A 13020-nucleotide genomic window follows, 5' to 3' on the forward strand; every position below is an offset into this window, starting at 1 on the left:
TGTATGGGCTTTTCTGTACAGAGACAAACATCAACTGCTGTTGGAAGATCTTCAATTCCATAAAAGACATACATTGGTCTACCCCAAACTTGTTGGTCTTCCAGTGAAAGGAGATATCCACAGCAAATGGTGCAGACTGGCACTTTAAGGTATATGTTGAGAGTCCCAGTGAAGCTTGGTGCAACCACCCCAGAGGCTCTGTGGAGAAAGGACACAGTATAGGGGCCTCCCACCCACTGGACATTGAGAGGCTGGGCCCCTTTGTAATAACCTCTTAAGCATTTCACTGAAGGAATGCTTAGGAATTAAACATTAATGATATGTTGAACTATGTTAAATATGGTAGGCAAATATAATGATTTGTTTGGTATATTGAATGCCAATAATGCTATATCCCACTTGTATAACTATTCTGTCTTTGTGAAGACTATGCTGGTCATTGAATGCTCAGCAGTCAGTAACCAGAACACGTTTGTACCTCACTGCTGCTCAATGTACCATTTCTGCCAGATAATGGCAATGCCTTAAGCAACTGAGAATATTAATGAGAAATGAAACAATACAAAGACTTGTTATATGTTTTCTTCTTTATTTTCATGACATTTAAAAGTCTGCAATAATAGAATACTTCACATGGCAAGAATAGTTCTCATACATCTACATGAAACATGGTGCTTTAAATAATTTAAATGAGAAAAATAAATACAATTCATTTTTTTAAAACAATTACTTGTGTCTATGCACTTTGGCCACATTTCAAAATCCCTTTAGGAGGCTACTATAGTTTCCTGTACCATTTCATCACACATGAAACTTCATACAAAAGCTCTCAAGCACAAGTTCACAAAAATAGTCTTGTGCAGATTCATGTCCTGTTGTGATATTAAATTAACTGAGCAGTATAATGGCTGCAATATTTACAGCAATTTAACATTTATTGTTTCACATAGCAGATATAAAGAAGCAAAGTACAGAGGATGCTATAAATGTTGTGGGGAAAAAGATCAGAATAAAAATAGAATTGTGCTAGTCACAGAGCAAAGGTGGCTTGCCACTGGAGGGCCAAAGATCATTCTACCTTCACCTAGCTCCCCTGTCATCAGTAGTTAACTTGAGGACCTAGGGATTTTTTTTTCCCCATTAATTGCAGCACAAATCTTTTGGTACCAAATATATATACATCAAATTTAAAATGAGTAACAATTTACAAATGGTTCCTGGATGATCTATTTTTCCACTTTCCACCCAACTAGAGTGTAGCCTTTATCTGCATTCATGAATCAACACAGATGGCAGGGAAGCCTGGGATTGGGATTCAGACACCCAATGTTCTGATCTTCATGCTTCAGACTTACACACCTCAGGGGGTTCCCTCTGAAATTAAAGTCAGTTTTTGGCTGATTGTTATTACAAACTTGTCAGTGTCCCTTTGCAAGACAGAAGGTAATTAGAATTTACATTGTCCACAAGCAGCAGAGACTAATGTGAAATGACTGAGGTAAACACATTAAATGATGGAAATGCTTTGCAGTTCGATCAGCATCCATACGGACAGAAACAACTTTAACCTGAAATCAACAAAAAACTGCAGATGCTGGAAGTCTGAAACAAAAACAGAAAAAGCTAGAAACACTCAGAATGGTTGACAACTTTAATCCAGCAGGGCTGTGAACAACTCAAAACATTGACTGGGTTTCTCTCCACAGGAGGTTGGCCAACCTGGTGAGTATTTACTGCATTTTGTTTTTTTTTCCTCCCCCCAGATTAGGAAGGTTAAGGGTTACAGTGTCACCTCTCCCCATTTTAACTTATTGCGAAATAAGTGTTTGTGATATTACTTTAGGGACCCCATTTACCTTGGTTTTCCTGGTGCTTGATTGAAACAGTTACAGGCTTAAATGAAGTACAACTTCTTCAAAATGAAAATTGATCTGTGTCTGTTAACAGTTCCAATATCCATGCCACATCCAATATGCATGTCACACATAAAAAGCTATCCTATAGGGCAATCTTATAGTCTGCTGAAGGAAATATCAGACTAGCATTTACAAGTTCTCTTAAAAACCATGGAGAATTAGTTTTACAAAAGTTTTGCTGTTTTTGTATGGGATATCCTATAATACATTTTGGTCAGGATATTTCATTGAGTTTGAATATATTTAATCCCAGACCAAGTAGGGAGTGCAATGTTCCCATCTATTTAAACGAATCACGATTATATGCTGAACAATACACACTTTAGGGTAAGTGCTTTAGAAAATGGAACAATATGGACTTTCCATCCAATAATGAACTTTCATAAAGTGAAACATAATATTACACTGGATATAAAGTTCTAATATCGGTCAGGATGATCATGTTGGTTGCTTATCCCTCTATTTTTGGATCGTGTTGCCTTCTTCTTGCTCTTTCTCCTCCTGGAGGCTGCATCTTTCCCAAACTGCTTATTGTCAGACTGGTTATGGTGGCGGGAATAGCGTTTGCACTTGCAGGAAGTCACCACTTGGATTTTGTAGGTCCTTGTTTCCTGGTTTTGACACGCAAGTCGAACACGCTGGGTGCGTGTGTGGGCTGGTACACACCGATAGTCGGAGCTCTGATGTCTGCTCCACCACCTGACCCGACCAATGGAATTAGGGAGGAGATGAACTGGCATACACTGACCAGAGCAGATCAGCTCCTTCACTGGCTTCACACTACGACACGTACCATCTGATATGTACCTGGTAGATCGCAGCTCTCTGCAACTGAACTCCATTGCACCTACAGAGAAAGGGACATAGCAGACTGATTAATACTAGAACACAGGCAATTACATGCATAGTAATGGAATGCATCAAATAATTAGTAACAACTATACAAAAGCAAAACAATACAGGTGTTTAAAATGTAAACAATAAAAAGAACTAGAAATACTCAGCATCATCTTTAGAGAGAAAGTTAATAATTACCTTCCCTCAGAACTGAAATGATAAATTTTAACCCACGTTCAGTTTTAAAGCTTAATATTTTGACAGCATTGATGTTCCTCAATTGCTCTTTGTTAAACAATGCTAAATCAAAAGAGAAATCAGCTAAGAACTGGAAACGTTAAACATACCCAGAAGCAAGCAATAGGGGAAGGCAGCATCTGGGAGGAATGAAAAAATGTAACTCACAATGCTTCCAATGTAGAGTTGCACTCAAAAATTTATTTTCTCTTTTCCAAATGTTTTCCAGCCTGCTATGCCGTTTCATTACTCCTTCCAGAGAAAAGTCTAGGCTCAGTGCAGTGCTGGAAGAGTGCAGTGCTGAATCAAGTGCCACTTTTCATAAGAGATGTAAAACTGAGGCAAAGTGGATTCAATAGATATTATGACAGTTTTAATGAAGTGCAAGGGAGTTATCCCCAGCATTCTGGCCAATGCTCCTCCTTCATTTGATATTAGTGACAGCCACATGTGACTATCACATTGATGCTTGTTGTGCACAAGTTTGACTGCCTTTTGCTTTTCCATTTCATAGGTGACTATAATACAAAACCACCTCCGTGACTGCAAGATGCTTTAGGAGATCCCAAGGTTATGAAAAGCACTATAACTGCAAGAGTTTTTATTTCTTCCTTTTCAATTCCCTTCTCTCTTGAGGCACTAACCTCTCCAATGTTGCCAGTACTTGATCATTCTATGTTTAAGAGCCTGGTGGTATATGTGGGCAGGTGATTTGATCACATCCAGGCAACTCTAAATTTTCCTTATGTGGATTTCCATCTGAAGTCATTGTAGCTAATGGCAGGAATCATGGCAAACTTCCCCTTTCCTAACTGAAATATACCAAATCAAGTAACAATTGCCCTAGCTCAGTACAGTCTAATGTGATTTGTCTATTTATTGGATGAACTTACTGAGACATGAGGGGAAGATCTTAATAGATTTCACTGGCTTCTCCAGAAGGTTTGATACAAGTGGAGAGTGAGCAAGAGTTAGTGACAAATTGTGATTACGTCAACTATTTCAGAGGAATTGGACAAAAGAAGTGGTATGCCAACAATGACCAGGAAGGGTTTGAATTTGGCATGGTACACTCAATGTCTATCACCTTAAAGCTGAAATCCAGTTGCATTACAACATATAATGGGTTACAATTTTAGCTTGTTCAGCCTTACAACTAAAGAATCAGAATTTACTGAGTTGCCAGTTGTATCTGATTACAGTACTGCTTTGTTATGGACATTCCCACCATATACCCAAGTGAAATCCACACAAATTCAGTGACCACAACCTACCAAAACAAATGTGTTGGAAGTGTATTTGCAATACACATGCGTAAAGATTTGCAGGGAGTGACCGTCTCAGATATGGTCAATAAAATGAAAATCTTCCCTGTTTTGACAAAATGGAAATTACTGAGTAGCAAGGCACCAAGTGAGTTTGAGTACACTTGGTTGAGAGAGATACCTTTCCTCTTAAGCAAGACCTTTAAATTACAGGTGTGTAAGCCTCCTGACCACCTGTTTAATAATTGTATACACAAGAAGTGATTACATTTTGTGCTATGCTTCTCCATCTTATCCTTGTTTGCTGTCTATTTACTTGACTGTACCGATTGAAAAGAGGTATTAAATTCAAGTTGTAGAATTTAAAGAAATATTTCCAGGTGAACACTTCTTAGGACCGAAATCTGCTCACACCTTGGCATCATGAGAATCACTGTACTTTAGACAGTTTCATTCTGCAAAACATCTTGAAATTATGACGAGACGTGTCATTTAGCTTATGAACCAGTCTTACAATGAGTCAAGACTAAAGAACGAATTGGAAATACACAATGAGCCACTTGAACACAATAAAATGCCAGGAATGCGAATAAAGTCCAAGCTGAATAGTCGTGGGGCGTGTGCGTCTGTAACAGCAGAACACTTGAAACAAGCTTACTTAAGCAGACTCAGCACACCTTTGCAATGTGCTATCGCCTATGGGACGCGGCTTGCGGTGCTAGTTGACGCTTCGGGCGAGGACACCATGGGCGCAGGATTCCTGAAGAAGAGGAAGGCTTTCGGGATAGGCAGGTCAGACAAGTAACTGCATTAGACATGCAAAAATAAAATCAGACTGGGATCTACACAGCAACTTTCTTTAATAGGACGAACTAGATAGAGTGCCTCTCACCATCCTATGTTACCAACCATGAGCAACAAGAGGTGTTTAGTGGTTCAGTGATCATGATTCAATACAGTTGAGAGATTGCATCCTTACCCCGCACTGGCGCCGAGTGGAATCGCCGTCTGCCCCCGTATTTCGCCTGATTGGCACTGTGATTCCTCACCTCGGTGGGAATTTCCGAGTACTCGGGAATGATTTCGGTCGCATCGTTTTTCAGCGACCTCCAGCCTTCAGGCAGGCTGACGCTGCCCCGGAGCAGCAGGGTGGAGATGCAGGCGGCCACCAGGCAGGGCTGGAAGTGCTGAAGGAGCCCCATGGTTATCCTGACCTGGAGAAAGAGTCCGCAACATCTTCCTTTATAAGGCAGCCCCGACCCCACCGCTGCTCAACGTCGGAGCAGAGGAGTTACGTCGACTTTTCTCACACCAATCTTCAGATAGGGGACTGACTGGCATTTACAGAGAGGCGGGACCCAGCGCGGAGATTTGCAAACTTTCACATTTACTGGAAAGTCGGGCGTGGCCTTACAATTCTACCTCCTCCTAGAGCTCCCAACCTTGCAACGCTGTGGACGTGTAGAAACAGCATTAGGGATCGTTAAAACCACAGTCCCCTTTGCAAACATTATTGTGAACGTTGTGGTCCTGATTCAAGAAAATTGGCGCTAATTATTCAGTTAATTGTAGTTACATTAATTATATTTGCAACTGACAAGGTGAATGGGGTGGGGATTTGATTTTATACATTAATGGATGGTGACTCCGGAGCAAGTAACCTGAGATTATTTGTTGCATTCAGCAGGGAAAAGGCAGATTTTATTTATTTGCTTCGTCTCATAGCCACCCCCTCTCACTCTCTCACACACACACACTTTTGCTCTCACACTCGCTCACTCACCCATTCTCACATACACACACTGTCGGATGTGCGCACACACTCATTCCCTCTCATACACACTGGCTTAACCAAACACCCCCTCTCTCGCAAACATACAGTTTCTCTTGCCCCCTTTCTCACTCACAATCGGATTTCCATACATTGTACACATTTCTCTTGATTCAGAAGCAATCTCTCGAGTGCCTCAATACAAACGCTGCGATGGTGCGTTTGGCAAGTTTAATGCCATTCTCCCCCTTATACGGTGCCGCACAGTTTAAACTTATCACATTATTCAACTTGATGTTTAGCATCAGGATAAGACCCCCTTAATGACAATCCTCCAATTGTTTGTCACATAGGTATTAAAAATAACTTCTGCGTATGGTATAATTATGGTCTTAATAGTCAACTAATTGCAGGGTTCAAAACACAAAGGCAGTTTAAGCTGAAACAAAAGTTGTGTAATTGCTTGGATCAAGTAATCATGCCTTAAACTTTTTCTATTATGACAATCGCAGCCAATGCGGTGGCGTCGATCATCTGAGGTAAACATTTCACCCTAAAGCATGCGAGATATTGTGCTTTAATTTCAGTCTCTATTTCAAGCGTGACTCCGGGCCGTTTCTCGCTCAGTAAATCTTGTTCAAATTTTTAAATTGATAAGCAGAGTCGCCGGACAGTCCCCTGGGTTTTTTAGGCAGGGTATTTTTTTACACAGCCTTGCCGCTTCCTTTTCCTCTCCAAGGCGACGTTTCGTTAAGTAAACAGTGACAAAGCTTCCAATTCTCCTCTTAACAACTTCCTGAACGTTTTGGAATAATAACCACTTGATGATTGCATTCAAATGTCCCGCAGAAAAATACATGGTTTTCATGTGAAAATATAGCACGTCAAAGTTGTAGCATCAGAGTCAATCATTAACCCTTCCAAGAACCTCAAACCTTCAGAAACCTATACAAAAGTGGTTCTACTGGCCCATGTTTCTGATGGGCTCTCAATTATTGCTCCTCTACCCACTTCAACGGAGCCACTGACCCAGGTGTCTGTGTGTGGTTCAATGGGAGGTAATCACCATCCCTCCCTTCAGATGGGCAGTGCATTTTAGAGGGTATATCAACCATTGGATAACCTGACATTGTTCATGCACTATGGTCATGTACTTTCAGCAGGGCTCCCTGGACATTATTTTGGACCAGTGCTTCTGGCCTGTTCTGCCTCCTCTGCCTCAAGTAGTTCCACTGTAAGTCCCCTCGGATGGACCACATACTGGAGGTATCAGACCAGGGGGGTTGGCGCGTTACTGGTTTCTCACAAGAGATCTGCTGGAGTATAAAAATAAAACCTGGTCCTTACTGGACCCCACTATGGCCAATCCCCATAGAACTTATCACTTTTACCAAACCTGATCTGACCCAGAGACATTAGCAGAAAAGCAGAAAGCAGGGACTGGTTGTCCTGTGCTGATGATCAATGGGAGCCATCAACTCACTGCGGGGTTGGGGAGCTGGCAACTGGGGCAGAGCTGGGAAGATGGGCAAGAGGAGGTGAGAAGCCAAAGGTGAGATGGCAGAGATTTAATAGGAAGCTGAGAGGCAACTTTTTCGCACAGAGGGTGGTACATAAGTGGAACAAGCTGCCAGAGGAAGTGGTTCAGGCAGGTACAATAACAACATTTAAAAGACATTTGGACAGGTGGGTGGATAGGAAAGGTTTAGAGGGATCTGGGCCAAATGCGGGCAAATGGGTGTCTTGGTCAGCATGGACGAGTTGGGCCGAATGGCTTCTTTCCATGCTGTATGACTTTATAACTATAGAACATAGAACATTACAGCACAGTACAGGCCCTTCGGCCCACAATGTTTTGTCAACATTTTATCCTGCTCTAAGATCTATCTAACCCTTCCCTCCCACATAGCCCCCTATTTTTCTATCATTCATGTGTCTATCCAAGAGTCTCTTAAATGTCCCTAATGTATCTGCCCCCACAACTTCTGCAGGCAGTGCATTCCACACACCCACCATTCTCTGTGTAAGAAACTTACCCCTGACATCCCCCTTATACCTTCCTCCAATCACCTTAAAATTATGTCCCCTTGTGTTAGCCATTGTCGCACTGGGAAGAAGTCTCTTACTGTCCACTCGATCTATGCCTCTTATTATCTTGTACACTTCTATCAAGTCACCTCTCATCCTACTTCTCTCCAAAGAGAAAAGCCTTAGCTCGCTCAACCTATCCTCATAAGACATGCTCTCCACTCCAGGCAACATCCTGGTAAATGTCCTCTGCACCCTCTCTCTCTGAAGTTTCCACATCCTTCCTATGATGAGGCGACCAGAACTGAACACAAGCCAGGAGGTTTCTGTGCCTGAGCCCAACCATGTATATGCGAGAGAGAGAGAGTGTGTGCGCACTGGGCAACACCCACATACGTGCTGTCTAATGTATGAGCATTAATAATCATGCAACAGAGCCTGATCTCCAGGCATCTCGATCACTCTTGCCTTTGGACTGAGGCTTCTTAAGCTGGTTTGTAACAGCTACTCCATGTTAAAAGGAGCCATGTACTGGCAACTTCCACTGATAAAGAACAGAGGACATATATGGTAACATTATGCAAACCATTGTGTCCCAGATAATGCACGGAAGGGGGATGGTATGGCATTGCCTGACCCACACCCACTGAACATGAGCCCAACACACATAGTTGGGTTCTATCAGCCTTGGGTCATGTAGCCAGATTGTGTTTCTTTCTCTTTCTCTTTCTCTCTCTCTCTCTCTCTCTCACTCTCACTCTTTCTCTCACTCTGTTTCAACAAGGATGTTAAACTATATCACCATATATCACATGCCCTGTGGATGCACATTTTGGATCATTTATTTGTTTAGTCAAGTTACAATTTCCTCCTGTCTTTCTGATTAGTTGCTATCTATTGTTGCATTTCCTCCTCCCTTCCACAGATTCTTTCCAGTTGCTGAGATAAACAAAGTTGCTGCTAGAAGGCTTGACTTCAGCCAATGGACAAATGTAACAAATAATTGACTTAATTTGGAAGCATCTTCATTGCAAGGTGGGGCAAACTACCAGTGCTTGGTTCTTGCAGCCACATTAGACTTACTTTGCAAACTTACTTTCTTTTCTATTTTAAAATAAATTAAAACCAATCTCCCAGCAGGCAGCCAGCTCAGGATGAATGAGCCTGGCAGTTTTCTGAGCTAAAAGCTGATGATTCAATGAGTTTCTGTTAGGAAGGAATGGAATCTAAATGTGTTGGCTATTAATGTTCTGTTATCCCACAGTAAACCCTCAGTTTCCAATCATCCCTTTACTTATTTATCTTCTCTCATCGTAACATTAAAATCTGCAAATCATTACTAAAGATGGCGTGCAAATAAAAGGAATTAAAGCTAATCCTAATACATAGTTTTGTTGGATAAACCAATAATGAAGCAAATCCAGCCTCAAATACACTGCCTATCTTAAGTAAACATAAATGGACTGAAAGATAAGTAGTTTTAGGTAAGCCAAATGTCACTAATTAACTTACATTTCAGCAAAGAGTCTATTGATAATATTAAATATTTACACACTTGAGATCTAAGGAGGCCATGGCCTGTCTAACCTCAAATCTGAGAATGACCCTGAAATATGTGAAGGAAATACCGATGTAGATTCTGGTTGTCAATTTCATTTTGTCAGCAATATCAGGCATTAATTTCATGGTAGTAAAGGTTCATACAATACTTGCATTTTTGCAAGAACTATTTGCAGTTTGGTAAGGTTTTTCTTCCCTCTATTTATGGGTAAAAAGAATTGTTTTGAATGCACTGGTTATCCACTCATAACAGTAACAGACAGCAATATACTGCCAAGTAGGCTGCATGAGATTAAAATTTATCGAAAAATCAGAAAAGAAGTTATACAACACAGGTCATTAGTAAAGATGGAGATATGTGCAATATGCTGCAGTGCATTTTTAACACTAAAGGATAACAAAATTTGGTTATATCAGTGTGCCGCTGACCCTAAGGATCAGGAGGGTCTGGACTGTATTTCCAATCAGTGCTGTGTTAATTGATCTCAGCTGAGACAACATATATTCTAGTTTGCCTCAGCATCTCTCAGCAAGGAACATCAGCCAGTTTTCTGCTCCTGATTGCTATCCAGTGGTGCTTGCTGGACACCAGTTCGTATATCAGAGGAAGAAACATCATTCTTGGCACCTAAGCTCTCCAAGTTAAAAATGTTTCCAATATTCATCTTCTAGGCTCACATTGAAAATATATACACTCGGATCAAGTACTGATGCTCTGCCAGGTCCTGTGGAAATGCAGTGTATTGTGAACCAGTGACCGCCAAAATACAATGGATAATCTCAATGTTTATAAGACTTTATGGACTTACATATGAGGTGTCCCTTAAGCACCAGGCCAACTCAGCGGCAGGATATAACAACATGCTCTGTTCTGTATAAAGCTCCCTAGTACCTTAAGGCAATATATTCAGCAACTTACATTGGGCTATTACATACAACTCTAGGGATCCAATAATACTAATGATATAAACCTTGAGATGAGCTCATTGGAACTGCCTCTCTTTCCTATACAACTATTGGCAGAATATCATCACCTCTTCCAGTCTCTATACCATGATCTACAAGTGCCTTCAAGAAATTTGCTCCTATTTGCCTGCAATATCAATCAACCCTGCAACAGTCTGCATTTCTACCGTCAGTGTGGAAATACATCCAAGCTGCTGCACAATAGTATTTTTAGAGTAAAGTTGATTCCGAGGCCAAAGAAGGGAATATTAGGAATATTCACTAGAAGCCAAGTCAAAGGGTTATAAGCTGGGCAGCTGGAGAGTAAAGATCAGTGGTGGAGCAAAAGAAATGGGAGTTAACAAATGGATTTTTGTGCAGGTCAAGAAAGGAGTAGCAGAGTTTTGGAGAGGAGAGAGGTCTAGAAAGGGGAGCACTGAAATGGCCGTGTCTGGTTGCAGCAATAGCAAAGTGGAGCCTTTTCACTGCAGACACGCTGAAGCAGAATGGAGCAATGTCATGTTCCAATGGTGGAAGCAGGTAGACTTCGTGACAGTGAAGAGGTGAACTCAGACATTCAGCTCAGCATCAAGCAGGAGGTTGAAGTAATGAATAGTTGGCTTCACTCAAACAATCAGGGATGGAATCAGTGGTGAGGTACAAAGGTTAGTGATAAAAGATGATAACTTCTGCCTTTCCTACCTTTAGCTGCACCTCATCCAGGGAAAATCAGGATGACACAGCATTAGTGGAAGGGTTGAAATATCTGATGGAGTTGTGTATCATTAATGCAAAGCTAGAAACTAATCCCAAGCTAATTGTATGTTCTCCCCGTGACTGCGTGGGTTTCCTCCGGGTGCTCCAGTTTCCTCCCACTTTCCAAAGACGTACAGGTTAGGAAATTGTGGGCATGCTACATTGGCACCGGAAGCGTGGTGACACTTGCGGGCTGCCCCCCAGAATACTCTACGCAAAAGTTGCATTTCACTGTGTGTTTTGATATACATGTGACCAATAAAGATATATCATCAAGATATATCATATCAAATCTGGGGACCATGGCACTCAGGGTAACAGTGGATGAGGAAGAGAGAGACTGCAAATGTGACTCTAGGGGTAACAGTGCAGGCATGTGTGAGAGAAGCTGTTAGTGGACAAGCTGTGGATACAATTGAAATAGTAAGTGTGGAACCAACAGAGGATATAGCAGGTATTAGGTCCATAATCTCAGGGGCTGCCATTTATGATTTGAATTAGGACTATTTTGTGGACCCCACATGGAAATCGTAGTGGGGAGATTCAAGCTTCTAACTGTGAGAAGGATGAACATATGTTTTGGAGGGGAGGAGACATTCAAGGACATGAGTATTGATTATCCATTGCTTTTGTCTTTATTTTCTACCATTTGTTCTTACTTTATTGTATTTCTGAATGACATGCCAGCATTTTAGGTCTTTTGAAAAAGTTGTCTTCGTGAAATAAAATGATTTAGGATACCTTACCTTCATATATTCAGGGAACACATGGAATGTAACAATCACTTCCAGTGGAATAGGTAGACAGCAGTGCCATCTGGTGACCAATAATTTATTCAAAATACATGCCTTGTGTCATTGACATGCCAAAAGTATCTAAACCTAGGAATTGCATCACGTAGCTTGGTTCCCTGGCCTGAGACCAAATGACCTGTCTATATGTGTTGGCTTTGGGTTGGGTCAGATATACAGTGGTATGCAAAAGCTTGGGCACCCCTGGTCAAAATTTCTGTTACTGTGCATAGTTAAATGAGTAGAAAATGAACTGATCTCCAAAAGTCATAAAGTTAAAGATGAAACATTCTTTCAACATTTTAAGCAAGATTAGTGTATTATTTTTGTTTTGTACAATTTTAGAGTGAAAAAAGGAAAGGAGCACCATGCAAAAGTTTGGGTATCCCAAGAGAGTTGAGCTATCAGGTAACTTTTACCAAGGTCTCATACCTTCATTAGCTTGTTAGGGCTATGACTTGTTCACAATCATCATTAGGAAAGGCCAGGTGATGCAAATTTCAAAGCTTTATAAATACCCTGACTCCTCAAACCTTGTCCCAACAATCAGCAGCCATGGACTCCTCTAAGCAGCTGCCTAGCACTCTGAAAATTAAAATAAGTGATGCTCACAAAGCAGAAGGCTATAAGAAGATAGCAAAGCGTTTTCAGGTAGCTGTTTCCTCAGTTCATAATGTAATTAAGAAATGGCAGTTAACAGGAACGTTGGAGGTCAAGTTGAGGTCTGGACAACCAAGAAAACTTTTCGAGAGAACTGCTCGTAGGATTGCTAGAAAGGCAAATCAAAACCGCTGTTTGACTGCAAAAGACCTTCAGGAAGATTTGGCAGAACCTGGAGTGGTGGTGCACTGTTCTACTGTGCAGCGACACCTGCACAAATATGACCTTCATGGACAACAGGGTTGTTATAATGG

At 41.3% G+C, this 13020-nt stretch overlaps 1 protein-coding gene across 1 annotated transcript; it reads right to left on the reverse strand.

Moving 5' to 3' along the window:
- Positions 1-569: 569 nt before the first annotated feature.
- On the reverse strand, positions 570-5540 carry sost (sclerostin). Its single transcript, XM_052038527.1, has 2 exons — positions 5235-5540; positions 570-2763 (listed from the first exon to the last, which is right to left on the reverse strand). The coding sequence occupies exons 1-2, from the start codon at positions 5455-5457 to the stop codon at positions 2336-2338; spliced, it is 651 nt and encodes a 216-aa protein (XP_051894487.1). The 5' UTR covers positions 5458-5540; the 3' UTR covers positions 570-2335.
- Positions 5541-13020: the final 7480 nt, after the last annotated feature.

The sequence above is a fragment of the Pristis pectinata genome, chromosome 25 (genome assembly GCF_009764475.1).
Source record: "Pristis pectinata isolate sPriPec2 chromosome 25, sPriPec2.1.pri, whole genome shotgun sequence".
Classification (NCBI taxonomy): Eukaryota; Metazoa; Chordata; class Chondrichthyes; order Rhinopristiformes; family Pristidae; genus Pristis; species Pristis pectinata.

What these genes read in the sequence shown, in the direction of transcription:
- sost (XM_052038527.1), bottom strand. Translation starts at nt 5,457, where the DNA reads ATGGGGCTCCTTCAGCACTTCCAGCCCTGCCTGGTGGCCGCCTGCATC. An exon ending in CCACTCGGCGCCAGTGCGGG is followed by an intron (nt 2,764 to 5,234) that starts GTAAGGATGCAA and finishes CTTTCTCTGTAG; the next exon opens with GTGCAATGGAGTTCAGTTGC.